This window comes from Rhea pennata, chromosome 1, assembly GCF_028389875.1.
Source record: "Rhea pennata isolate bPtePen1 chromosome 1, bPtePen1.pri, whole genome shotgun sequence".
NCBI classification, from domain to species: domain Eukaryota; kingdom Metazoa; phylum Chordata; class Aves; order Rheiformes; family Rheidae; genus Rhea; species Rhea pennata.
The window spans coordinates 7,623,532-7,650,370 of record NC_084663.1 but is presented as its reverse complement, the minus strand read 5'-3'; the positions used below and the strand labels follow the sequence as shown (position 1 = coordinate 7,650,370).

Here is a 26,839-nt window from a genome sequence, read left to right as displayed (position 1 = left end):
GCATGTCAACTGAAGTGCTATTACAGAGTGGGTTTTTTTCCCCAAAAAATTAATTTTTTTTTTTAACAACCCTAAAGCCCTTTTCTCAGAAGCTCAGATAACAGTGAGGCCCGCAGGAGCGGCGCGTTCCCTCAACGCCGCCTGAATGGTTGGGCTTCCTGCCCGTGCCCGCCTGGGTCCGAGGTACCCTCAAGGATGACCACGTTCTCCCGGAAAACTGTGGAGCGCGTTGAATGTGCACTGCGAACCTTAAAAGAGCCTTTTCCTCCTCCACGGCCTGGAGTTGTCTGCATCGGGCACGGGCTGGCGGGTGTCGCCGCGCGGCCGGGCCCTCGTTTCCCTAGCGTAACACTTCAGCAATGGAATCGCCGTTTTGTAAATTTTCCAGATTTGCATTTGTGTTTACTTACTGTGACTACTGTTCAGACTTTCTTCAGAAATCTTTTTATAGGGTTTATTAGCAGAAAAGGAAAAAAAAATCATTCCATATTTAGGTAAAAATGTCTCAATCTTCTGTATATATGTTTTATTAATATGTAAATATTTAGATATTTTTAAATTACTATGTTCTTAATAAAGCGACAAGGGACTAGTTGTGAAATGGTGTATAACATTGTGTTGTGTTATCAATCTCGGGGAAACCCTCTTTGTCAGTTCAGAGAAGAAAAGCGACAATAAATAACTTTAAATGAGCGTGTGTTTTCTGTGTTTTGTACTAGATTCTTGTATTTCAAAGGAATTGCCTCCCACTTAAAGGACTGTGTAAGGAAACGCCTGGAAAAACTGAAAAGTTACTACCAGAGTAGGATTTTCTAACCGTCTCAGATGGAAACTCTTCTGGCTGCCAGTCAGAACAATGGCTATATCAAATCTCATAATAACTCTCAAGTATTAAGTGCTGATATGCTTGAAGTCTAATTTTAATTGAATTAGGTGCCTTTATAATCTTCACTTAAAAGGTTAAGCTCTGCTTCTATGGAAACAACACACAGGAAGGACAAACCAATACTCATCGTTTGGAAGAGCTGCAAAAATATACGCTTGGTATTTTATTATCACACCCTCATGAAATGTTGTTTAGCCTTAGAAAATATTTCCTGCAAAAACATGTTCCTTGGTAATCTTCAATCAATTACAAAGAGCTAGTGAAGTGAAGGAGCGACTCGGCACACCTGTTTTGTGTCAGGAGCACTAGCGAGCAATTGCCAGTGAAAAGTCTAGCGATAGTTTCATTTACAGTTCACTGCTTGTACTGGTCCGCTGAAACCGGGCACGCATCTTGCGTCCGTGTGTATAGCGCGAGTCAGCTACATCACTGTTAATTGTGGCCTGTTTAAAAGGGGAGTAAATAGCACCCGGGTTTGCCTCTGCCCTCCCTGGGACTCAAGATTGGTTCCAATCTGGATGCAACTCGTCCTTCGTACAACTGGCGAGTGGACGGAGCAAATCCATCCTTAGCTGAACACCGGTTACTTTCACTAACCTGCTCTGCACCGCGAGTCATCCCGGCGTGGTTTTATTTCGCTTGACTTTTGCACCGCGGGGGAGGTTGCTCTGCCGTTGTTGGCAGCGTGGGGCGGAGCGCCGCTCTTTAGGACGCGGTTGCAGACGCACCGTGGCGTTCTGCAGCGCGAGGCGGCGCGCGATAAAGCTCATCCGTGCCGCAAAGCGAAGAGTAAGTATGAGTATTCTTGTAAAGCCGCCGATTCACGTGTTGAAGGAGCCGTGCAAACTAGCCGAGCAGCCAGAATTACTACCCGGGCTCCGGCGAAGCTTCAGCTTCGATGCCGTGCCGTTGAGATAATGCCTTCCTCTATCCTATTTACAGGCCGCTAGAGATTAATACGTTGGGTGAAAAAAAATCCTTCTGAAGCTTAACAGGAAAAGGATATCCTCCTGGTAACATGAAAGGAAACCGGAGCCTGGGCTTTATAAAAAATGCATTAATTGCAAGACGAGAAGAAAGCCATGCGAAGCGCCTGTGACACGTTAGGTTAGGAATGGCTGGGTGAGTCTTTCAGGAGAGGCGCACAGGAGCGGCGGCCCCGCCGGGGACGCGCCGGGCGTCGGGCCCGTTCCCACCCAACCGCCCATGAACGAGACCGATGTAGCGGGATTTTGCGAGAGCCCCTGTAGGAATAACCCCGTCGCACGCGCTCTCCCGCAAATCTGCAGCAGTACGTTGCTTTAGAGGAGAAAACGCCAAGGAACGATTGCTCCCCTCCGATGGCTCGCCCGCTGCTCGCAGAGCCGTCGCCCCTTCACCCGCCGCCGCATCGGCTGTCGGCGTGGAGAGGCTCTGGATTCGTTTTTACAAGTAGGTCAGGTATGATTTCTCATCTGACGAATGCTAATAAAAGGCACTGATGTGAAACCTATAACATTATGTGTATAAATAATTTAGCTCAGTTGTGTAAACATTGATTCTGGGCTTTTAAAAAAAAAGGCAATAATGCCATTGGCTCCCTCCCTCCCCCATGCTATGTTGTTCTGCACAACTGCAAAAGGGGGCAAAAAACAGCATCTGGGGAATCTGGAAATGCGGGAGACAAACCTCTTGGGTTTCTTGTGTTTCTTTCACCCACATCCTCAGAGGTACAGAGGAATCAGGATGAGCGAGGTACTAATTAGAAACAAAGATATTAATTTTGTCTTGTAATTGCAAGTAAGTGTTGACAAACGGTAGTACGAGGCCACGTGGCTGAGTTTATCTGTCAGACGTGCAGACCCGTGATGGGCTGAAGCCCGTCTCTCTCCTTCACTCATCTTACCTCCCTGGAGCTGAGGCTGGCACCCGGGGAACCAGTTTGGTCATTCATTGTTCATGCAGCCTCTTAAATAGCTGTCTCAAGATGGGACTTTTGCCCCCTAGTTGTCCTCAGGTAGGCAGAAGTGTCCCCCACTGTGGTCCAGAGAGCCCATGGTTGAAGACCTGGAGGTCTTCTGCAGGACCTAGAGGTATTTTGTAGGATGGCAAAAGCTATCCTGGGAGCGGTGGCATCAGATCTCTGAGCAAACAGTCCCGGGGCATGGGCAGGCCCTCAGGCCCCTGGCTGGGGACCTGCCTTCACTCTGCAGGGCCTCCCTCTGGAGCGCTTCCCTGGCCCGACCACCGCAGCTGCGCTAAAAGCTCTGCCACCTTTGCCTGGGAGACCCAGAGCTGAATGCGATCCTCCTTGCAGCCATGAGGTATGAAGCAGAGCAAGGAAAATAACTGCAAAATAGAAATAATACGATTGGCTGATTCAGAGAGCAAATCCACCCATCGAGAGCGACTGCAAGGGGCAAGCAAGGACGGTGGTTGGAAACATCGGCCAAGTCAAGAAAGCAGCTGCCTCAGCTCCCCGCTGCCATGCGAGACCCTCTGGAGGGAGCATTATCACGGATTACGAACTGGTTTGGCAGGTAACACGTTGCTAGCTTCACCTGCGGCCCATTACTTGCCAAACTGGTTCATAATCTTCCATAATGCTCTCCAGAGAGGTGATTAATGCTTCACTGATGGTCATTTTGCCCTCCCCGTTGGCTCATCTGGTCGTAACTTTGCTTTAATGCATTCGCACCGCTGCAGTTACCTCCAAAGTGAACGTTGCACCGTGGGGCACAGGACAGGGGAGGACGGGGCCGCTCTGAATAAGTGATGGGATCAGCTAAATGGGGGAGGAAAATCCAGGAAGGTTAAAATAATAAAGAAAAGTCTTTAGTAACCCCTACGGTGAGCTGGTAGACTGCCTGCTGCCCTCCATCTGGTCATCATGGGTCGGCAGCACCTTCCTGCACTTAGCTCTAGCCAGAATACGAGGCAGAGGGAAATGCAGCTGGTGGTCCCCCTGCCCCTCCCTGCTTGCTCCCAGGGGAGCTGCACTCAGCCCTCCCAGCCACTTCCAACTTTTTCCCTCGCCAGCAGCAGGCTGCTGCTCTCTTTTGTGGAAAAACAAATGGATTCATTCTCTGAGCAGCTGCCTTGCCTGGCACTGCACACACACCCCCCTATCCCGGGAGCCTGGCTGGTTCCCCTCTGCCGCTGCTGCAGTTTCTCCCCATGGGATAGGAGATGTCCAGGGGCCACCAGTGGCATCCGCTGCCCATTCCTGGTGCCCAGCCAGCCTCCAAGGGTCAGTGGCCTGCAGATGCCCACGTGCCTGGCACTGCCTTGGGGGCATCTGGCTAAAGTGAGGGCGAACTGGAGGAGGGCAGCTGATTTCTTTATGTATCTGGGCATTTTGGTCACATGCAAACTCCTTGACAGCTCGATGTGAAGTTAGCGGGGAAGAATCTGGCCTAGAACCAGCATGTGGCTATTGCCATTACTGAAGCTTAGAGAAAGCAAAGATTAATGTAATCATTTAATCCCAAGAGATTTCAGGATTCACTGGCTATATCTCATGTCTCCATTCATAGCTGCACAGGGGATGTGTGTAAACCGCTCCGTTCTTATCTGGATGTACCTCGGCTCCGTTCTCATTTCCGTCTTCCTGATTTATTGCACATGTGTTTAGACCTCGGCTCTACCCGCTGCAGCGTTTTCCTTCCTTCTGCCACAAAGCAGCGGAGAATCAAGGCCTCCGCACTGAACCCGATTTTCGGCTGATGGGACTTTCTGTGACTCCACGGTCCCCAGGGAGGGGAGTAGCAAGATCTGCTCCCCAGCACCCAGCTTTCCTTCCTGGCCCAGGTGCAAGGCCAGGGTAGAGACGGCCACTTGTGCTGTGCAGCCTGTTGTGCTCCCTGGAGCCACCGAAGGGAGGCTTCGAGGGCTGCATCAAAGCTGCTGCAAGATTAAAAGCGACAGAGGCAGTGACGACCTGGTGTAGAGACATCAAAGTGAAGTGTTATCAGAAACAGAGTGAGGATGCTGATTCCAGTCAATCTAGCAAGAATAGTGCGTTCGACAGAAAAGCTGGAACGGGCATGCTTAGAGAGAAAAAGTGACAATTGCTAGGAAGAAAATGAAATTCGAAGAGTGGCACTAGTGGAGTCAGAGAAACAGAGTAGCTCCTGGAGGTTCCCACGAGGATGCACAGTGACTTGCCAGGCTGCTTAGCTTACACGGTAGACAGATGGTGTTGAGGTGCACCAGCAGGAAATGCAGGCACTTCAGAGAAACACCTGAAGGTTTTATAGGGGCACTGGGCCTGCTAGAGGGTATCAAGGACTCCTGGACTTCCTTGCTGGGACTTCCAGGCATTCACATCACTGACATGGGAATTAGGAGTAATGTCTAGTTAGACATAGAAAGTATAGTCTCACTTTGTTAATACTTAAGCTCAGATTTGCTAAAAAAAAAAAAAAAAAAAAAAAAAAAAGCCCATCTGCCACAGCATGTCAGGGCTGTTCTAGGAATGTGCCAACCTGGGACACATATGTGTGCTGGGCTTCCTTCCTTCAAATGGGGGCATTTTTGCAGGATGTGTGTCTAAGCTTTTCCTTTTTTTGTCAACTGTTTAGTCCCTGAAGACCTAAGCTGCACCAACTCCTCTTCTTTACCTTCTAACCCATTTGACTTTCTCTAACTCACCATAAAGTCAGTCACAAGATACAGATCCCCAAATATGTTTCAAACATCTTGTTCCTACAAAGCTGGCCGAAGTAGGCACTTCTGGATGACACATGGACAGCTGTGGTGGAAGGGGTGAAGCACAAAAACTCATCAAGCACATAGGACTGGAAGCATGGTTGGTTCAGGATCAGCTGAGCAAACACATTTGCTGACAGGTGGTTCTGAATAACCTCTAACCATGGAGACTCCACAAGCTGTTCACTTGGTCCACCTCTTGCAGGAAATGCAGCACCAAGAGCTGCACCAGGCACTTGTGCCAGTGCCTCAGCGGTGCCTGACCTGCAGTGTGATTGCTTTTGCCAAGTAGAGCAGAACGAAGGAGGAGAAGACAGCTCCAGGCTTTGTCAGTCCCCAAAGAAGTGGCCTATACCAAAATAGACATGCACGTCCTTGGGGAAATCCACAGATTTACGGCATCTGCAAGAGCATCTTATTATATAAATGAAAGGAAAGTGGGGAGAGAAGTGGATGAGGACCAGACGGGAGTAGGCTGCCAGGTGATACCTTGGACTCATTTACACACCACCAACCACTAGGTAGAAATGCAACTAGTGAGGTTCTAACTTTTTTTTTTTTTTTTTTTTTTTTTTTTGAAAAACTTCCCTTTGGATCCACATGTCTGAAGACAACACTGGTGGCACATGGAGGGCAGCCTGGGAAGGTGCGAGCCATGAGCAGCCGCTGATGGCTTTGCAGGACATGGTGGCAGGCCTCTGGGGAAGGAGGACCTTGACACTGGGGCCACAGCAACCCCATGAGGACAAGCCTGGCTGAGGGGACCTGATGGAGAGGGCAGAGGGAGACTGCAGGCTGCATTACATCAGGAACCACCTATTTATCCTTGCAAAGTTGGTCTGTCTCATCCAGCAGTGTCTCATTCAGTCTGCTGGGGTCCCAGCTCTTCGCTTGGGACTTGGGACTCTTTTATCTGAGATATTAAAGCAAACTCCCATCTTTTAGGCCCAGCCTGTGGGGCATTGGACCTCCTCCTCCTTCCACATTTCCAAGAAAGTGCATACCCTTCCCACCTGCAGGCTGCTCAGGAGAGGGCTGAGGCCATTGAGGTTCTTCCCCTCCTCCTTGAGTCACCTGGGTCCATCTTCATCTTCCTCATTGCCCTGGCAGTCAATGCCCCCCATGCTCGGTGTGACTTTATAGCCCCCACACACCTTCCTCCATAAGAGGATGGCCATGACCCCAGCAGAAGCTTTAGTCTTTCTTTCTTAAGAGTTGAAATGTGCATCCGTGTGCTGTCTCCTGACTGAGGAGAAAAGCAGAGCTGGAAGCTGAGGTGCCAGCATACGATTCACATATGAACTTGTATGTTTTTGGAGACAAACCAGACCCAATCTCTCTTTCATACACGTTGCCGTAGGAGATGCTGCCAATGTGAGCTGGCCATGTGAGGTGTTAGATCTCTTTCTTCCCCTGACATCCCCCTGCTGCTTTGGGGCCAACACCACTGGGAGATCAGAGGGCAGCACAGCTATATCCACAAATGACTCCCAGACCTGGTATGAGCCAGGCTTGCTTTCTGCCCATGGGGGCTAGATAGTCCTAGTATCCATATTTTGTCCATCAAAGGTTCCTCCCAGTTGTTTTCCAGCAGGTACTTTGGAGCCTCTTTTCTTCTATTCAACAGAACACTTTGAAAGGCTCATTTTTAATCTGCCCCCTTCTCCCATAGGGAACAAGGTCTTCAGCCCACATTTGTCTTTGCATGATGTGTTTAAATTGATGACTATCACCCTACCCCCAGGTTCAGAGACCTAAACGAATAGTCCAAAATTCAAAGAGCCCCAGAGGGCTGGGGAAAAAAAATTACCCGCTCAATGCTTGTGAGCAGAATTTGCCCATGTCCCTTTGCAGATTTGAGGCTAGATTTGGGAGAAACTTTCCCCTTCCAGGGCATGAGGTATTGTTCTGAATTAGAAATAGCTTTTAACTTCCTAAAATTTACGTGACTCCCTGCGGACTCCTGGGCAGTGTGGGACCATACTTCAACTTGTTGGGGGGTTAAAGAAGATGTTGACTTCCATGGCCTGAGTCTTTATTTGATGAAACCATCTTTCCTGTCTTCACCATGATGGAGGTGCTCCTGCATCTGCCATGACTGATCTCCAGAGCCAGTAGCCGCTACGTGGTAACGGTACAATGGGCATGTTGTCTGACAGGGAGAGGTAGTTTGGGCAAGTCAGTGTTACTGCAAGAACTTTTTCATTTCCTGACTCCTCCGTCTGTAAGGGCACCACCTTCCTGACTTCATAACCTGGAGATCATAAAGTGTGCCAAACCCCAGTGCATTAACATAGATTTTGCATTTAACATTTATTACAGTGATGAGCTGCAGTGCAGTTCCTTCGTTGCCCTTTATTGAGTGTGATCAATCACCCCAGATCTTCCGTTTAATGTCTCCAAAGCCCCTCAGGGAAGCAGGCTTAGCTAGTGGTTACAGCCGCAAGACTCTTGGCTTGGCCACATCTCGTGTTGGCACCCATAGCCATGGTGACCACATGTAGGCTCCTTGAGCCCACCCTCACAGGGTTTTATTCCCCAGAATCTCAATCTGGCCACTGGTAGGGACCTGGTAACGAGGACTTTCTGCTTCATCACGCCTTCTTCCTGCCATCTCGCTTATCCCTTTTTCTCTTTGTTACCTTCTCTGTTATGGCCTTCTCTCCTGCTTGCTGTGATGGACCTGCCTGTTCAGAGGAGGAGCAGGGTGGTAAGACCTTTCTTTCACCTAGGCACTGACACCTCTGTCTTCCGTGATGACAGATGAGCAGCGATGCTACTCTTCTCAGGGGATTCAAGAGCAGCCATGGCTCAGCCAGCCATGGGTCACTGGGACAGAGACACACCATGGTGTGCCACAAGGAGAGGGTGGGAGTGGGTCACCACACTGCCCCCCCCATCCCTGAAGACACCTTTTCTCTGGGCGCTGGGGTTTTTCATGCAAGCCAGCACTTCACCTGGACTTCATCTCCAGACAAAAATCCCTAATAGCTGTGCATGCTTTGAGAGAGCTTCTGATAACTGCTCCTTCTATTCAGGTGGAAAGTCCAGGGTTTACAGCCGGGGTTTATGCCCTTCCAGCTCTGAATCAAACCATTGCACTTCTTTTCATGCTAGTCAGAAAATCAGACAAGTCAGACACAGGAAACATGATGACTCTAGATAGAGAAGAATTTCATTTTGAGGAAGATGTTGCAGAAATCTCAACCGGAAGCTCTGTCAATCAACAGTGCTTTGGCCACCACCATCCTGGAGAAGCTCAAAAGCACTTCCTGGGGATACAAAAGTATGACATATTTTGTGTCCAGTTCACAGCAGCCACTGGCAGATTCACCTCCTGGATTAGGCCTAGCCCTGGCTTTGACCACAGCTCCTTAGAGAGGAAACAACATGAATGAGTGAGATCTGGAGGACTTCACAGGTGAGGAATTCCCAAGCATGTTCCCCAGTCCCACCTCTTAGGAGGGACTCACCTCTCACCACTCAAGGCCAACTCTGAGCTTTGTGTTGCCATTTGCAGTGCTTCACTCCATGAATACATTTATTTTGGCAAGCAGAGAGGTTGTCACTTGCACAGCCAAGGTCAGGGACACATACTGTCCCATCATTGCAATTTGTAGGTCACACAGGATCTAACATTGTTTTGACAGTAATCTGGTAGTGGCCCACGCTGACCAGGGTTTTTGTTCTACCACAGGGTCAGACAGACACATCTCCCCATTGCAAAATGCAGTCCTTTGCTCTTGATTCCCCGGTTAATATAGTGACTTGTGCTTCTGGGCTCACTGTGCAAATATGAAGGTGGTGGAGACCCATGTTGGGTCTGGAGGCTCTGCGGAGGGTTGGACGTTGTCTCCTGTCTCTGTGTCAGGTGTCTGCAGCCTGCAGGGGAGAAGTTGTGGCAATGTGTCTACAGCCTCCTGCCCAGGAGTTTGTGCCAGCAGTTCTTCAGGAAAACCCAACATTTACACACATATGTAGATCTCGGACTCTGATGGTACCTTGCACCAGTGGTAATCTGCAGGATGGGGGATCCTCTGTGTGTTATGGTAAAAAGTGCCCATGTTTCTCACTGGCTGGCCAGCAGGCTTTGCTGAAAGAGCCACAAAAACGGGAGGTAGGACACAGAGCTAACCCTTCGCCGAGCAACATTGCCCAACTCTCACATCTTCTCTGTCCTTCTCCGTCCCCATCTGTGATAGGAGGAATGAACCCCCACACAGAAAAATTGCTTTGCACTTGTCCGATGAAAAACGCTGTGTAAGTGCTAAGGTTAATGCACACACAGCGTGGTGCCCTCTGAAAGACAGCACAGGTTTGCCGGAGGAGGCAGATCTCTTCTTCCTGAAGCAAATTGCTCTTCAACTATTGCCATCTTGTGGCGTCTGTGACCTGTTACTTGTTCCTTTTATCTGTTAATGGTGTTAGTGAGAATCAGCAATGTACACAGGCAATTTTGAAATGAAATGTAAATGAATCAGAAATGCCTACAGAAGAGCCATTAGCATAAATCCAATCAAAGGGCTTTGTTTAACTTGTTAAAAATGACTAAATATTTAGTGAATGTGGGTGGGCGAGGTGATTCTTGCTCACACTCAAGAAGTTTTAGAAGCAAAACTATCACTGATATTTCAAATGACTGAACTTAAAAGCAATTTTCTATCCTGAACTCTGCCTTCTTGGTGTATAACTCACTGGAATACAGTTGCATATTCAAGGAGACCACCTCTAAGACATTAGCTTTGCTTCTAATAATAGTCGATTCACTCAGCAAGGAGATTCAGACTTTATGACCAGACTGCTCCGCAATGAGCAGTCCTTTGAAGCAAATCCTCCTTGGTTCGGTCAGGTGAGTCATCTCCTTGGGTTGGATGTTTGGGATGAAATGCAGCGCAGTTCCGCAAGCCTAATCAGGATCGTGTCGATCCGTGGACATAAGACACCATCAAGGTTATCCCCCTTGATGCTACATTTTTGCACAAGTAAAAGCTTTTGCAATGCCCAAGGATTTTGCCTCAAACTGGGAAGACCTTGGTTCAATTTCCTGCTCTGTCACTGGCTTTTATCTGTTGAGTTTCATAAGCTGAATGTGATGCTGATGTTTCATGGGATTTAAGCTGCCATAAACCAGAACTGCCAGCAAATCCCTCTGCTTTCTCTCCACCTCTGTCCATACCTCTCCATCCAAAGGTGCCGCAAGCATTTGCAAAGCCTCTCTGACTAACCCAATCAGAAAAAAAATCCCAACTTTTTTTTATAACAATAATACCAACAAAAATAATAATAATAAAAGCAAGGTTTAGCTCTGCACATTGGATTAATTCAAATAAACCAGGTAAAAACGAAAGTCGGATTCTGTTCTGCAGTGACTCCTGAACCCCTCAGGCACTACTGAAGTTGATGGCACTGCGAACAAGTGGCGAAGGGGGCCCGGAGAAATGCTTTTCATTCAGGAACAGCATCTCCTTCCCGCTGTTTCGTTCTCTATCGCGGAGATTTCACTCAATGATTTCCGCAGGGGTTCGTCAGGGAAGGTGTTAATTGCATTTCTAGAAATCAAAGAGTCCGTCTCCGCCGCAGTAGTCGCTGCCGTTCGCTGGTTTTCACTTTGCTGTTTTCACACATTAAGCGCTCGTCCGAGCGCTGCCTCCTTGCGCTAAAGCTGTCCGCGCTCGGTGCTGGTCGGCCGGGAGGTGGCCTTTGCTGCAGGGCTGCGTGGGAGAGGCTTCGTCCAGGTGGACGTGCCTCCACGACAAGCTGGGGTGATGCTGCAGGAGGCGTCAGGCTCTCCATCCCCTTTCAGCCGGGTTAAGGCAGACCACTGCATTAAACCACTTTGCACATGCTGGTTGCCCGCTTGAGGGTGGTACAGCTTCCCCAGCTTGTCCTCCCTGTGCCCTCTAGCTTTTCCCCTTGGAAAAAGACCCTTTCAGTGTGTGGTAGAGCTAATCCACCTCGCTGGAGACAGCCCAAGGGGATGTCAGGTAGAGCAAAGCTGCCCTTATATTGCTATTAACTCCCTGGCCACTGGTGGTGGAAGAGCAACAGGATACAAAGCACCAGACAAGCTCTTTCCTGGAGTGCTGGGTCAGTGCTGGACACTGATCCCACAGAAGCCACCCCGCTGCCTCCTTCTGCCTCTGCCGCATGCCAGCACCTTGGGAGCTCCCACCGCGTCGGAGGAATACCGTGTCCTGGCCTCACCGCCGGCTGTCCCTGTTAAGCAGCATCCATAGGCTTTCCAGCTGTGCGGAAATCAGGTACTTCCCAGGAGATCAGGGAAGTTACTAATTACGGGCTCTGCTGAGTAAACCTTGCTTTCTCCTGACCTAGCTGGACTGGCAGCTGGATGTGAAAGAGATGTTTAGGTTTCTCCAGCTCACTCTGCCAGAAGATTGTTATGGCAACACGCTTAGCTTCAGTCCATCAAGGAGAGCAGACTCCCAGCTCTCGCTTTGGTGCTTAAAAACTGCTGAAAACCCGGGCTTTGCTTTCCCGGAGCGAAGGGCAAATACGCCTATGCCTGGCAGCAATTCGTACCAAAAATAAGGAGTCACATTGAATACACATGGCTTCTTACAGGGCGCTTGATCTGCAGCTTCTGCAGCCCTTGGCAGACATCGGGCCCATTTCCCAAAGGAGGAATTCAAAGTACAAACTACATTTCCCTGGTTTTGGGTGCCTAGCTGGAGTGATACTAGGGTGAGATTCAGCTCCACTTCTAGCAGCTGACCGTTCAGGTGTATTTAAAATCTTGCTATGGCCAGTGAAGATTGAATGGACACCGTCGGAGGAGCCCGTACTACCACCATCGACCATATGGATGCTCACATGAGACATCAATGTGTACCGGAGCCTGGAGCTGGATCTTATCCCAAACTGAGGTGCTTTCATGGCTGTCCATCTCCTGCGGTGCAGGTAATGCTGGATACAGATGCTCTCCACGAAGAAGGAGCAGAGCCAGGGACAGCCCTGAAGGGCTGTGTTTAGTGCCCCGACAGAGGGGAAGGGAAAGGGCCAGCTTCCCAGAGGGCAAAACAAGCCAGGTCACCGTGGCCATTTGGCTCCTTGCAATGGCATGCTTCCCCCAGAACCTGCCTTGGTCCCCTGTGCCTGGAGATGGCCTCAGAAAGTGTCAGGCCCCTCAGAAACAGGAGCACCCAAAGCCAAGAAGGGGTCTAGCCCCAGGCTGTGCAGCATATCCATGGCAGAGGAGAGGAGAGCAATTCCTCCAGGTGAGCCCTGGCCCCTCTGCATCATGCCAGGCCCGTTGTGAGGTCTAAGAAGAACTAAAGAGCGCTTTTGCCTTCTGTTGGGTCCTGGCAGCAGGACAGCATTTCCCCCCTGGGTCCAGCTAAACTCCCACTCAGCACTAACAGAAACCTGCAGCTACTGGATGGGGTTGGCAGCCGTGAGAGAAAGAAAAATCCTGGATGAAGAGTAAGTCAGGAGACTACTTGCCAGAAAATTATCTGAAGCAGGTGGTTGCAGCTTGGAGGAACTCAATTTATATTCTCAAATGACTTGCTGGAAGCCGTGCACGACTCCATAAACAAGCACAATGCCGGCGAGGCAGATGTTTCAGCGAATGCCAGCCGCTGAAATACGCTCGCTCGCGCGCTTCGGTTGCGCCCACTGCTTGCATGGTAATGCGGGAAGTTAGTATTTAAGGTTCATCCCCAGGGAGCGCCTATCGGATAGCTGCAGATCGGGCTGGAGCGATTGTGTACCCAGCTCCAAACCAAAGAGGGAGGGCTGTGCATGGAGCCCTGCACAAGATGAGGCTCCTGCCTTATTTATAGGCTCAAGACTTGGAAAAAATCATGGTGCAGCAAAATGCGTAGCCTGTGGGCTGTGCCAGATGGAAAAAAAAATCTAAGTGGATTTCTTCAGTGGGACAATAGTAAAAATATTGCAGGTCAGAGCTTCCTTCCCACACTGAGAGCTGCTGTTCACAAAGCAACAGGCCACAGCGTTTGGAAATAAAGCGCAGGTGCACACGGCAAGCTTTTGTCCACGCTGCTCTCCCAGGCAGAGGCATGATGAAGTGTGATTTGTGACCAACAAAAGCCTCCGGTGTTAATAGTGTTTCCAGGCAATGCTCGGGGGTGGAATAAGCTACATGATGATGTTAGCAGCGTTGTGCTGGTGGCATCCACGTTGCAGAAACGGCATGGTTTTCCCATAGAAGTTTAGCAAGGTGCCAGAGCGTTCCCAGACCAAAGCTTCAGGCCCGCGTGGGAGGTGAGGGGGGATATCAGCTTTCTAGTGCAGTGGCGAGGAGAAGTGAAATCGCAGTAATGGTTCATTATGCAGCCAAAATGCTCTGTAACGGTGGTCCCCAAATGACAGGGTCAACAGGAATGACCAGGAGCATCGTGTGGGGCTCAGCTTGAGTGAGGTGGTGGGACATGGCTTTGGGAAATGAAACCAGTGGAAGTGCTGCAGAAGTGGGCTACAACTGCTCTCAGCCGAAGATGCCACCTGCTTGGCCATTTCCATGTTTCAAGCACAGCAGTGCCCATATTTAGCCTGGAGGCAGCTGTTGTCTGCACAGATTAATTTTTGAGGATGAACAAGGAGGAGGTGGCTCATGAGTAGACTGGATAACGGTGCTACATGAAGCATGGGAAAGGCTGCTAAGTTACCAACCTCATGTCCCATTCCCACATGGAGACCAAATGGCCTGTAATGAAGAGCAGTTCTATAGGGTCTATGGTCCATCCTGATAAAACAGGGGGGTTTGATCAAAAGACTGGAACACCAGATGGTGTCGTGAGCAATGAGCAAGTCCAGAAGTCTGGGCCTTGTCATATATGTGCAGAAGGAGTTAGCACCAGAGAGTCATTGCGATTGCTGGTGACTTAGGTTCTTCCTAGGTTTGACAAGGCCATGATGTCAAACAGGTGGGAGACAGTAAAGGCAGGGACAGGAATACCAGTTCTGATACATTTTCTGAAAGATTTCAGTAAGGCAAAGGGGAATGCAACAGCGGCCACGTTTAACACCACAGGCTGCTGTTGCAGAAGGCCAGCAGAAGACCACACGGATGCGCTTTGCTCCACGTCTTCACCACAGAAGAATCCTGCCAACCACGCAATGCTGTTGTTGGGAACAGTAGGGGAAAGTGCCACCTGCCCGAATCGCCCACGAGGCTGCATCTCACCAGGCGCTTTTCCATCGCAGCCGTGACTCAGCCTGCCTGGCTCGTGGCGGGTCTCGGCATGAGTGCCCAGGCTCGACAGCCCTTCACAGCAGGCTTGGAGCTGCTCTCCTGACAGAGAGCAGAAGGGGCATCATTGTGCTTGAAACATGGACACGGCCAAGCAGGTGGCATCTTCAGCTGAGAGCAGTCATAGCCCACTTCTGCAGCACTTCCACGGGCTTCATTTCCCAAAGCCACGTCCCACCACCTCTCTCAAGCTGAGCCCCATGTGATGCTCCTGGTCATTCCCGTTAACCCTGCCGTTTGGGGACCGCCGTTACGGAGCATTTTGGCTGCACAATGAACCGTTACCATGATTTCACTGGCTTGTGGCCCCCACCTGTAAAACAGGCCCCATAGCCCCTTCCGCAGCAGCGGGGCGCTGCGGTGCTGGGGTGCCACAGGCGCTTCCCTGGCTCGGGCCCGCCGGGGGCAAAGCCGACTGCAGCGGCAGCGGCGTTTCAGCACGCCGTGGGCGCAGCAAGGCCCTGTTGGCCGCCGGACGAGGGGCGCAAGGATGGGCCAAGGGACGCCCCGGCTGGACGGCTATGGAGACCGCCTGGAGGCACCTTGCCGGAGAGGAAATTGCACCTCCTTAAGCTGTTACCAACCACGACAGAAAAGTTTAATAAACACCGTGGGGTGGGTATCATTTATTTGGGATATTGCAAAGGCTCCTGATAACATCTGCCGTCAGAGACTATTAAAGTGCCTTATCAGAGGTTAAAGGAGCAAAGTCCCAGGTTAGATGCAGAAAACACGGTCACAGCGAACATCTGCTCCTCCAAGCAAAGAGAAGCAGACAGGGAGGAGGCCGTGGCATTGTTGCTATTTAATACTCTCAGCCCATTAATGACCCTTTTGCCCATGTGGGAATCACCGTTTTCCACCTGCTGGACCCCTCGGCACCTGCTGCCACCACAGTGTTGGGTACTGGCCCAGGAAGGAAGTGTCACCTCTGTCACAGAATCACAGAAGGGTTGAGATTGGGAGGGACCTCTGGAGATCATCTAGTCCAACATCCCTGCTCAGCAGGGTCACCTAGAGCATGGCAGACAGGGTTGCATCCAGGCAGGCTTTGAATATCTCCAGAGAAGGAGACTCCACAACCTCTCTGGGCAACCTGGTCCAGTGCTCCGTCACTCTCACAGGGAAGAAATTCTCCCTCACGGTCAGGCAGAACTTCCTGTGCTTCAGTTTCTGCCCATTGCCTCTCGTCCTGTCACACGGGGCAACTGAAAAGAGTTTGTCCCCGTCCCCCTGACACCCTCCCTTCAGGTACCTGTACACATTGATCAGATCCCCCCTCAGTCTTCTCTTCCCCAGGCTGAACAGGCCCAGCTCTCACAGCCGTTCCTCATAGGGCAGGTGCTCCAGCCCTCTGATCATCCTCGTAGCCCTACGCTGGACTCTCTCCAGTAGCTCCATGTCTCTCGTGTACTGGGGAGCCCAGAACTGGACGCAGTACTCGAGATGAGGCCTCCCCAGGGCTGAGGAGAGGGGCAGGATCACCTCCCTCCACCTGCTGGCAACACTCTTCCCAGTGCAGCCCAGTAGGAGATGTCTGGGCAGACGGCGCGAAGCCGGCCGCCGCGTCGCCCTCCTCGCAGGGAAGCCCCCGGCAGGAAGGACGTTCCCTCCTCGCACACGGCATTTCTCCAGCGACCCGACAGGCGCCGTGAACCTGTTATCAGGTTCACGAACCCGTAACGTGTTGGGTCACCCGGGAGCCTCCCCGCGGGGCGTTCGAGCTCCAAATGCAGCGGGAGAAGAACCTGGAAGAGGCTCCGAGACAATTTATTCGAAGTCTTCTCAGTGGCTTCCTGAAAGGTGCTGAGCGGCGCGAGCTCTGCCGGACTCGTGGTCCTCAGCACCGCGGTGCAGGGTGTCTTCCTTGGAGATAAAGGGAGTAATTAAAAAAAGGCCAAAAGAAAAAAAAAAGAAAAAAAAGCAACATTTTCATTTCTTCTCTCAGGCCTCATTTTTAGGCAGGGCTGTTTTCAAAGCTGCGCAAAAGGCAGGCTTTGAGTTAACAGGCAATTACTTAATTAGGTGCTTAATTGCAAATTGCAGTAAGCTAACTGCCTTCCTTATCTACCCGGCAATGGAAAATCAGGCCCAGCGCTATTCCGAATGAGGGAAATTTTTAGATTTAGGTGAAAATGAGTTCACTTGTGCCTTTCATTTGTTGCGGAAAGGAGCTTTATAAACAAGCAAAACATTTTCAGGTAGAAAAGCAAAGGGAGAGAACTCTGGAAACCTTTTAAAGCTGCTTCAGATTCCTATCAGTCAGGTATGAAACACGTACGTGCAAACGGGCAGGTTGCGGCCCCGCTGCCCGCGCCTGGAAGCGTAACGTCGCTGCAATTACTCCTGAACTTGCACTGCGGTCTCTAAGGCGCGCATAGTGCCAGCGAAAAGCTTCAAAGGAAAAGGTAAGGTTGGCCAAATTTTCCCCGGTTTTAGGTGCACATGACCCCACCGGTCATCTGCAGCTCCGAGATGCAGCGCAGATAAAATTGGACTTCCTGAAAACAACATTTTGATTATTCAAGAACAACATTTTGGAATGATGAGTTGCACAAATATAGAGTATTTTTACACCTGAGTTCAAAATGAAATGTCTGAAACACCCTGTGCTGGAAAACCTGTGTTTTGATTGCTCCTGGGTGCTAGCTAACATTTGAGATTTGCACAAAACATCCTTTTGGGAGGGACTGCACCTTTGCAAAACCCTCCACCTTTCTTCAGAGTGCAGAAAGCACCCAAGATATTGGAGGATGCAGTTGGGGTGCTGGGGCTGAATAACATGTTGGTCCCAGGGGTGAGAGCGTGCTGGGAGCAACAGGGGTGTGTGCTTGCACGGACCCTCATCCTCCACCTTGCAAAGGGGGAAGTAAGGCAACCTCCCCCCCGCAGGGTCTCGTCCCACGGTTCAACGCAACCTCCCTTCCCGCAGGTTGTGCCCCAGGGTGCAGTACAACCCCCCACCCCCATCCTGGGCTTGCACCCCGCAGTGCAATGCCACCTCGCATCCTGCAGGGTTGCGCGCCGGAATGCAACGCAATCTTCCCCCGCCTGGGGGTCGCACCTTGCAGTGCAATGGTACCCACCCCCGGGACCGTGCAACCCGCACGCCGAACGGGGCTTGCACACTGGGGATGCAATGCAACCTCCCAGCCCGCAGGAGCTGCGCCCCGGGATGCAACACAACATGCCCCCCCCCGCAGGGGGTGCGCCCCGGAGTGCAATATAACATGCCCCCCCCCCGCAGGAGCTGCGCCCCGGGATGCAACACAACATGCCCCCCCCCCGCAGGGGGTGCGCCCCGGCGTGCAATATAACATGCCCCCCCCCCGCAGGAGCTGCGCCCCGGGATGCAACACAACATGCCCCCCCCCGCAGGGGGTGCGCCCCGGAGTGCAATATAACATGCCCCCCCCCCGCAGGAGCTGCGCCCCGGGATGCAACACAACATGCCCCCCCCCGCAGGGGGTGCGCCCCGGAGTGCAATATAACATGCCCCCCCCCCCGCAGGAGCTGCGTCCCGGGATGCAACACAACATGCCCCCCCGCAGGGGGTGCGCCCCGGGGTGCAAAACAACATGCCCCCGGCGCAATGCCCCTCTCCCCCCGCAGGCCGGGGGCGGGCGGGGGGGGGGGAGTGTTGCAGCGGGGCGCGCGCCGCCCCTTCCCTCCCGCCACGGGCGCGCGCGCACGGGGTAGCGGGAGGCGGGGCGGGGGGGGGGGGGGGCGGAGCGCCGTGCGCGCGCGGCCGCCGCCGCCGCGTGGGGAGGGGAGGGGGGCAGGGGCGGGGCCCGGCGCGCGCGGCGCGGCGCGGCGCGGGGAGGGGAGGGTTTAACCCCGCCGTGCCCGGCGGCGGCCGCGGCGGCGGCATTTCTATTCAGGCGGCGCTGAGGGAGCCCGGCGCGCCCGGTGCATTGTGGGACTGGGCTGGGAGTCCCGTTCGCGGGAGGAGGCGGAGGGCGAGGAGCCGAGCCGGTAAGAGGGAGACCTGAGGAGGCGGCGAGGGAGGGAGGGAGGGAGGGAGGAGGGGGGGGCGGGAGGGGGGGTGCAAGGCGGCGAGATTTAAAGGGGAATTCGCCTCGCCGCTGCGCCGGGCCGGGCGCGGGGGGCGGCGCGGTGCCGCCGCCGCCGCCGCGCCACGCCGCGGGCCCCGCCGCCCGCCCGGCCCCGCAGGAAGGGGAGCGGAAGGGGGGGGGGGAGGAGGGCGCCGCGGCCGCTTTAAAAAAAAAAAAAAAAAAAAAAACGCCCGGCGCCCGGGCTGGCAGCGGACGGGTTAAATTTTTCGCCCGCCGACATTTTTTTTTCTTTTTCCCCTTTCCTCTCCCCCCCCCCCCCACACACACACAGCGCCGCGGCGGCGGCGGCTGCAGCGGCGGGGGGGGGAGGGGGCGGCGGGCTGGCGCCCAACGGCCGCGCCGCGCGCGCCGCTGTGGGGAGATGGGGGGGGCGAAGGGGAGGGGGCTGGAGCCGCCGGCAGCAACGGGTTAACCCCGCCCCGGCTGACATGTTACCTACCCGCGCCCGCCTGCGCGGCGGCGGCGCCGTGCGCGGACATACGTGCGCCTCGCCTGCCGCCACCACCGCCGCCGAGGAGGAGGAGGAGGAGGAGGAGGCGGCGGCGGCGGGGCCCTCCGCAGGGCTCTCCCTGCGGAAGGGGCAGGCTGCGGGCTCGGCTCGGCTCCTCTCCTCCCCCTGGCCGCATAAAGAGCGGCGATGAAGGCCCTGGCTCGCCTTTAAAGGCAGCCGCTGGAGATTTAAGGTGTCCCGGAGCCATGCCTCCCCGCGGGACGCGGCGCCTCGCCTCGCCGCGGCGCTCTGGCGCGCCCGCGGTTGCGCCTGGGGTTGTTGTGGGTAGGTACCTGCCTCCCCTCCCCCGCCCTTCCTCGGGCCGAGCTTTCCCCTCAGTGCTCGACGCTTTAGGGAAGCAACGGTTAAACTCTGCTTTTTTAATATTTGCTCTGCCGTTGTTTTAAAAGTATGAAACGTCCGGGTTGTGAGGTGCCTCCCTTCTACTGGGGAGCGCTTATTTTGCAAATGCACTTAGCGCCAAAATTGCCTGCTTGCTCACTGTGCCAGGAGTCGCAGGAAACTCGAGTCTTACAAGGTTGCTTTCATGGCAGTCTGTGAAATACATTGTTGCATGTTGCTTTATTCCGGACTTCATTAAAAAGTTAATGTGTTCCTGCACTGTGGATGTTTTTCATTAAATAAAATCGTCTTGTTCGTTTCAGTATTTATGTTCAGATTGGAAAGTATAATTAATCGTGTCTTACAGTCCTCAAGACTGCAAAAAGTTCCTGGTAGACTGTAGCTCCTCAGTTCTTTTCTATGTAAGTAGGTAGGGGGTGCTAAGCATGTTACAGTTTCTAGTTAGATGAAGAGAAATGTTTCCCTTGTGGGACAAGCTGTTTTTTACAAATTTCTAGGAATAATTAGAATGAATTGAAAAATTTCCCCTCCTTGAAAAGCTGTTGTCTCCCATCTCTGTTGACAGGTTGTTTTCCAATCAATAACTTTTTTTGTTTGATTGCAAGTGGTTAGGGTCCTGCGTTGGAAGACAAGTGTTATGAACTAAGTTCATTGCTCATCCAAGACACGTTCTTGTAACTAGAGTTTGGATTACTGCCCAAGCCTAGGCTTTAGAAGATTTGTTTTAAATAAGTGACACGCCTCCTGGAGAAGGAGGGAAAACACTGTAGAGGGGAGTTTGGTTCCATATGAGAAGTTCTGGGGGAGTCTAAAACTTAAATTCTTACATGCTATATTCAATAAATTAGTAGAGTTAACTACATCAGTTACATAAACCTTTAAGAGTCCTGAGGGGATCTGTTGCACAGTTTTATTTTGTATTTCTTCTTAACTGTTTTTGAACTTGCTGAGTACTGGTCAGTTGCATTTGTTTTCTTACTTTTTAGCTTAACCTAGTGACAGCATGATCATCACTATCATATTGTATCAGTAATGCATGCTGAACTCTGTTCTCATTGTTGTTGTTACGCAAGATACTTGCTTTCTAAGAAACTGCTGTGTGTAGATCACTTTCAGTAATTCCTGAAAACTTTTTCTTTGAGGAAGATAAATTGCAAATGATCACTGCTGTTTCTCTTTAGAAGTCAACATTTTGGTTAGGCGCCTTATTAGTTTTGGTGTGTGGTGTGTGGCTGAGTCAGAGTGGAAAGAAGTTCTAAAATTAGATGCGCATTGTTAAGAATTTTATTAAATGAGTTACATCAGTGTCTTTTTACATTAATGTTCTAATGGACAGTTCTCTGTGTATTCTCAGTATCATTACTTGACTAAAAAAGGGCTTCAGAAGCAAGAAATTATTTTTTTTCAACATTTCATTTTTATGGACATATTAAAATGTAAAATGGCATGTTCGCAGGTAAACCGTCCTGATGAAATACTTTTTCTTCTTTGTTCTTCTGTTACCTGTACTAAGGTAACTCTGGGGTTGTGTCATTCTCTCTCTCCCCCTTCCCCCCCCCTCCCCCCAGGAGAACATGTGTAATAAGGAGTTTCAGCTTCTTACATTAGAACTGAAGCTGAACCATTATTTGAAAAGTGTATCATTTTTGAAATTAATATGTTAATGACTAAAGTCATGATCCTGTATTGAACTGAGTACAAACAGATGTCTCCACTGAGCGTGTTGTAGGATCGGGGCCCAGGTTTCCTTTTAGAAATTGGCCTCAGTGCTCTGGGAACTATTATTTCTTTCATTACCTCTGTGTTGAACAACGTTGATGTGTTAGATTCTTTTTTTAATGAAAAGCTTACACAGCATAACTGGAAAAAATCATTCTGTGATTGGTCTGGTATGATTACAGTCTTAAATATTGGAAGGTAGGAAGAGGAGTTATTCCTCTGTGGTCACAGAGAAATGGGTTGTGTGAGATACGATACTCACCTGTTACAACAAGTACAATACGTGAAGTGCTTTTCTTTTCTTACTTTTTAATTTGCTCTACGTAGAAAACATCTTGTAGGTTCTAGGAATGTCTAATGTTCCCAATTTTTTTAATTAGACTGATCAGCAAAGAAACTGATACCGTTGCTCTGGGGTGGGAAAGGCCAGCAGTCTGTGTGAAAGAACCATGTCCGTTCGGGAGTCGTTTAACCCAGAAAGTTATGAACTGGACAAGAGCTTCCGTCTGACCCGATTCACTGAACTTAAAGGCACAGGCTGTAAAGTGCCTCAGGATGTCTTACAGAAACTGCTTGAATCTCTACAAGAAAACCATTTTCAGGAAGATGAACAGTTCCTGGGGGCAGTTATGCCCAGGTTGGGTAAGTAGCTGTATCTCTGGACACCTGAGATACTTCTGTTCTCATGTGCTTAGTGACTCAATCTCATCTGCTATTTGTTCAATCAGTTTGAAAATGATACGTTGTATAATGCATGCACAGCATCTAGAAATCTGAAGAATGACTATATTTGACATTCGTTGACATCTGGGATATAAGAATAACGGGTTTTTATTTTAATTATTTAACATGCTGCAGTGCACTCAACTATGAAATAAAAACAGAGCTGGGAATGGCTGTAATCATAGACACATGCTTAGGAGTTACAGTCTCCTCCTCCCTTTCCCCAGTAGATGCTTTGCAAAACAAAGTAGTATCAATTAATTGTGGAAAATTCATATTAGTACATTAGCTTCTAAAACTTATGCAGTGAATAATCATGACTTAAACGCTGAGTGAGTGAGAGAAAGTGAGGAAGTAAAAGAAAACTTACTTCAGCTAAGACTAGGAATGGATTGTTTCACAGGTGTGATTTTTTTTTCTTTTTCTTTTTTTTTTCTCCCTTTCAGTCCTTTCATTGTACCCCACTCTAACTTTTTTGCTCACCTATAGAAGCTACCTGGAAAAAGCTGTGTTTACAAGACCTCTGTGTTCTTGCCAGCTTCACTTTCTCTTTGATATTTGCACAATGATGCAAGCAATAAGGGAAAACAACCTGCACAAGCAATCTACATGGGGAACAGGGCAAATGTAGGTATTTTGATACCAGCTACTGTACCTGATGTTGATATAGATAAATGAACGTAGATAATGTGTTTAATGACACTTTTAATTCTGTTTGTCTGTTTACTCAGCCCTGCATATTTAATCTCTGCTTTACAGTGCAGAATGGATTTTTTTCCTCAAATTAAGAATATCAGTGTAGTATTTATTCCAAAGTTAGTTAACTATCAATTTAGTTTCCAGTAACTTGTATAAAGTTATTTTAATATGGCAAATTATATATTAGCAAACTAACAGGTTTCAATGCATTACTCCAGAACAAATTGAATTCAGTGGAAGATCAGTAAGGAGCCCATGTTTTTGCTTAAACAATGGAGATCTTTGTATGAAATATCTAAGCAGTAATTGTGTGCAGAGCTGGAGTGGCACTATAGTATTTCCTAGTAAGGAATACTATGAGCTTCTTTTGGCCCCAAATTGCTATTTGTTTGGCTCTCCCTTCCAAACTAAATAGTAGTTATTCACAACTGCATTTTGAATTTGGCAGATTTCCAAAATCACTAACAATTTGTTTTAAATTTAATTTTCTAGCTGTTTTTCTCCCCTCTTGTAAACTTTACAGGCTCTAAAAAGTAATGGAACTGCTAATACATTTTTCTTCTCCAGCTATATGAAAGGGTAAAAAGTAGGCTAATGTGATCACTAAATAGGTGTGATATGTAACAGGAAATCTGTTAGTAATAGAAAGTGGAGAATTCAGATCCCCTAAAACTATGGATTTTTCTTCATGAGTATCCCTTTAACAAATGTGTCTCCAGATTAATTTGGTATTACTTGCTCTGATGCCCTGTGCTTAAAAGGGGTGGCCAACTAACTTCACAGCCTGTGCATATGTATTATGCTTTTCTGATGCAGTCAGAAGGGAAATTATCAATAACAGGTTCTGCCTCACTAATTTTTAGTGTTCTACGAGTGATATTATTCAGAGTAATCTTAAAAATGGCCTTGAGTGTATCCATGAGTAAGAAATTACAAGTTTGGGCATTAATTCTCTGAGCTATTATTAAACTTGAAAATCTCTTTTTCAAACACCTCTCTTATCAGATTCTCTTAATTAGGAAGTCCTTTTTTTGCAGAAGAGAAAATTAGTGCCAGGAAGACAATGGTGGCTCTTTAGAGACTGTCTGTCAAACAGCACTTTTGCTGTAAATTTAATGAAAACCTTGCCTCAATAGATGAACCAAGGGCTAAATAGCTTCTGTACACAAGCCACTTCTCTGTAAGTGCTTATGAGCTTTTCCTTGGAAGTACTGGATGTGCATAGTAGCTTGGTAGCTACTGTGGAGAATAAGCAGTGTTTAATTGCTACTCGTGAGCTTTCTTTAGTATCTCTTTTATTCTGTGATCAGATCTTTGGCTTGGTAGCTCTCCACCTGTATGCCTGCTACCTAGCAGGCCTGCTGCTCCGTGTCCTCACTAGGAGTTTGGATGCTAGCAGCTAGCACCAGTCCTGTACAGGACACTGCCAAATGCTGGCTTGTAGCTGTTGTTGCATAGTGTTTTGCTAATACCTGGGGAAAAGTCACTGTGTGACATCTGATCCCTGAAAACTGCTTGTAGGAGAACTCTTGCCCTATGGTGTATACAAAGTAATTCTAAGTACCTTGCTTTCACCAAAGGAATGAGGTGAGCTGCCTACCACTGCCACCAGGAAAAGCCTATTGACAGGTTGCATAGATCAATTAGCATGTTATAGTTAATCACCTGCTGTTGTTGTGCAGGCTCTTGTGTCACAGCAAATGCCTATAAAGATTTTAATATTGCTTATTCTGTTTGAAATATCCACTATTAATGTGATACTAGTGTGATAGTGTGATAATGTTTTCTCAAAGGAGTTGTTCTGTCTAGCAGATCATCTTGCCAGGTTTCAGCCTCACAGAAATAAGGAGAGATTAACACAGTTTCACTTGTTCCAAGTGGGTGAATCATTTTTCACCAGGGGCCTAAGCAGTGATTGTGCCATTCTTTTTATTGCTTCTGAAGTGAGGAGATGTCTTCTCTGAGAGGCTATGCCCTTTTAAAAACTGTCACTATGTTTTTATTAAAATGAGAGTAACGGGAAAACCTATTTGCTTTTGATGATAGCAATTTATCCAGTTCCTCTTAACTTTAAATTATATGCAGATGAATGCGGATGTTCTCAAAAGCAACTTGCTCTTGTATTGCACCAAGCTGTAGAACATTGTAGCTTAGTTCTTGCTTTCTGCTGTTTATATCTTCTAAACATGAGCTTTTCTTTTCTTTTTTTTTTCTGGTTGGTTTTCCTCTTATATGTGCTATGTGCCTTCTCTAAGGCAGGAAATTTGCCATGTTTGCTTAGACAGCATTGTGAGTTGTATTCCACAGAAGTGTTCTATAAGTTTTCTTATTTAGAACAACAGTTAATCAAGGGCAAAGTTACTCATAAGATGGATGGACTTATGTCTTTGCAGGAATTGGGATGGACACATGTGTTATTCCATTAAGACATGGAGGTTTGTCGTTGGTCCAGACGACAGATTATATTTATCCTATTGTGGATGATCCTTATATGATGGTAAGTTGGCTAAACTTACTGTTAGATGTATTGCTGATTTCATTTGTGTTTCTCACTTACCAGTCTGATGAGAATTTTGATTGTTCTTGATATGCAGTATTAATTGTTTGATTAACTACATTCATCCTCTTTCCAAATACACGTGAAGAGGGATAGGCATAGTCTTTCATCCTGTAATTCATTCCATGTTGGCCAGTAATGTTATGGTGTTGCTTTGTGTGGGTGAAAGTAGGGAGGACTGCTGCCTTAAATTCAAAGCTCCCTCCATCTGTAGATCTGTGTGATTTGGCATGAAAAGCACAAAAGGAGGGGGAAAAAAAGCTGTCTGTGAAGCAGTAGACAGTGAGCTCCTCTTACAAGGAGAGTTATGTTGTAATTGGCCTTTTTGAGGTTCTGAAATAACCAGGTAACCAGTTATAACTGGAAAAGCCTAAATGACAGTAGTTGACAATAGCGCTTGGCAATCTCAGGGTACTTTGTGAACACCAGTTTTCCCATTGCAGTATTTCCACTCTGCAGATAGATAAGTTCGCTTTGCGTAAGTTGTAGAATTTTATAGAGTCTTTGACTTTGGTTCTTTCTGTGTCCATGTTTCATTCTGTCCATTTGAAAGGAGATTTCTCTGTGGTGATATGTGTGGCCATGATCAGTATTGACTTGAGCAGAAGGCAATGAGGAAATGAACACGTGTTAAAAAAGATCCTAATAAGGTTGTAAGGAGCTCTACAGTAAATGTTAGCTAAATGAAAGTTGAAAAATGCTAGAGTTCATATTGCGTTTGATTTCAATGCAATTCATTTTCATTAAAGTATTGTTTTACTTCTGTTTATATGATTGCATGCTTTTTGTTATTTTGCTGCTTATTCTGTGAGATCCTTCTGTTGGGTAAGTTTTGGATACTCACTCTGAGGTAGGGACCTACTCAGTTTTTCAGCATGCTTGACCAGGTGTTATGCTTGCATGTATGTATGCACAGATTCTTTGATTCCTGTTCCGACAGAGCTCTGTTTCTGCAAACTTGAGTGGCCAAGATTTCAGACTTGCTTCTAAAATACACAGTTGTCGAGCTCTCCCAGGAAGTTTAATTCAAGGGACTTGCTTTAACATCATGTGAGAACGTTATAGGGGGGCAGAAAAAAAAATGTATTGTTGAAGAGTGTTGTCTTGTTGGGAGATACAAGGGAGTTAGGTGCTGCAGTAACAGATAGCTGGTTTTATGCACAAGTAAGGTTAAGGCCAATGTGGTAGGAGCAGAATGTAAATTTGGCCTTAGTCCAACTCCAGTGGCTGCCTTTTAGATAAAGTCTGTACTGAGATCCACGTGCACCAGAAAACGTAACTTCAGCATTTCTGAGTACTCATGTGCTTCGTTTTTCATTCTTAGCAATTCCTTTCTAATGCAATGGCTTGCCATTTCTTAGTCTGTTTGCTTGTGTGTATTTCTTCTTAAAAGCTAACTGAGAAC

General features: G+C 48.9%; 1 protein-coding gene and 1 long non-coding RNA gene across 5 annotated transcripts in view; one reads left to right on the top strand and one right to left on the bottom strand.

Moving 5' to 3' along the window:
- Positions 1-15,418: 15,418 nt before the first annotated feature.
- Positions 15,419-19,498, bottom strand: LOC134143235 (uncharacterized). The gene is made up of 3 exons (XR_009959068.1): positions 19,323-19,498; positions 17,089-17,201; positions 15,419-16,673 (listed from the first exon to the last, which is right to left on the bottom strand). It is a non-coding gene; the product is annotated as an uncharacterized LOC134143235 (long non-coding RNA).
- The window catches only part of SEPHS1 (selenophosphate synthetase 1), a 25,385-nt gene continuing 17,204 nt past the window's right edge, over positions 18,659-26,839 (top strand). The window contains exons 1-3 of one of the 4 annotated variants that reach the window (XM_062581078.1): positions 18,659-18,782; positions 21,836-22,097; positions 25,271-25,374. In XM_062581078.1, coding sequence (XP_062437062.1) covers positions 21,905-22,097; positions 25,271-25,374 — 297 coding nt within the window. In that variant the 5' untranslated portion in view covers positions 18,659-18,782; positions 21,836-21,904. Of the gene's footprint in view, positions 18,783-19,281; positions 19,659-21,835; positions 22,098-22,624; positions 22,806-25,270; positions 25,375-26,839 lie in introns of those variants that run through there. The other 3 variants (XM_062581086.1, XM_062581097.1, XM_062581106.1) reach the window with 3 other exon arrangements.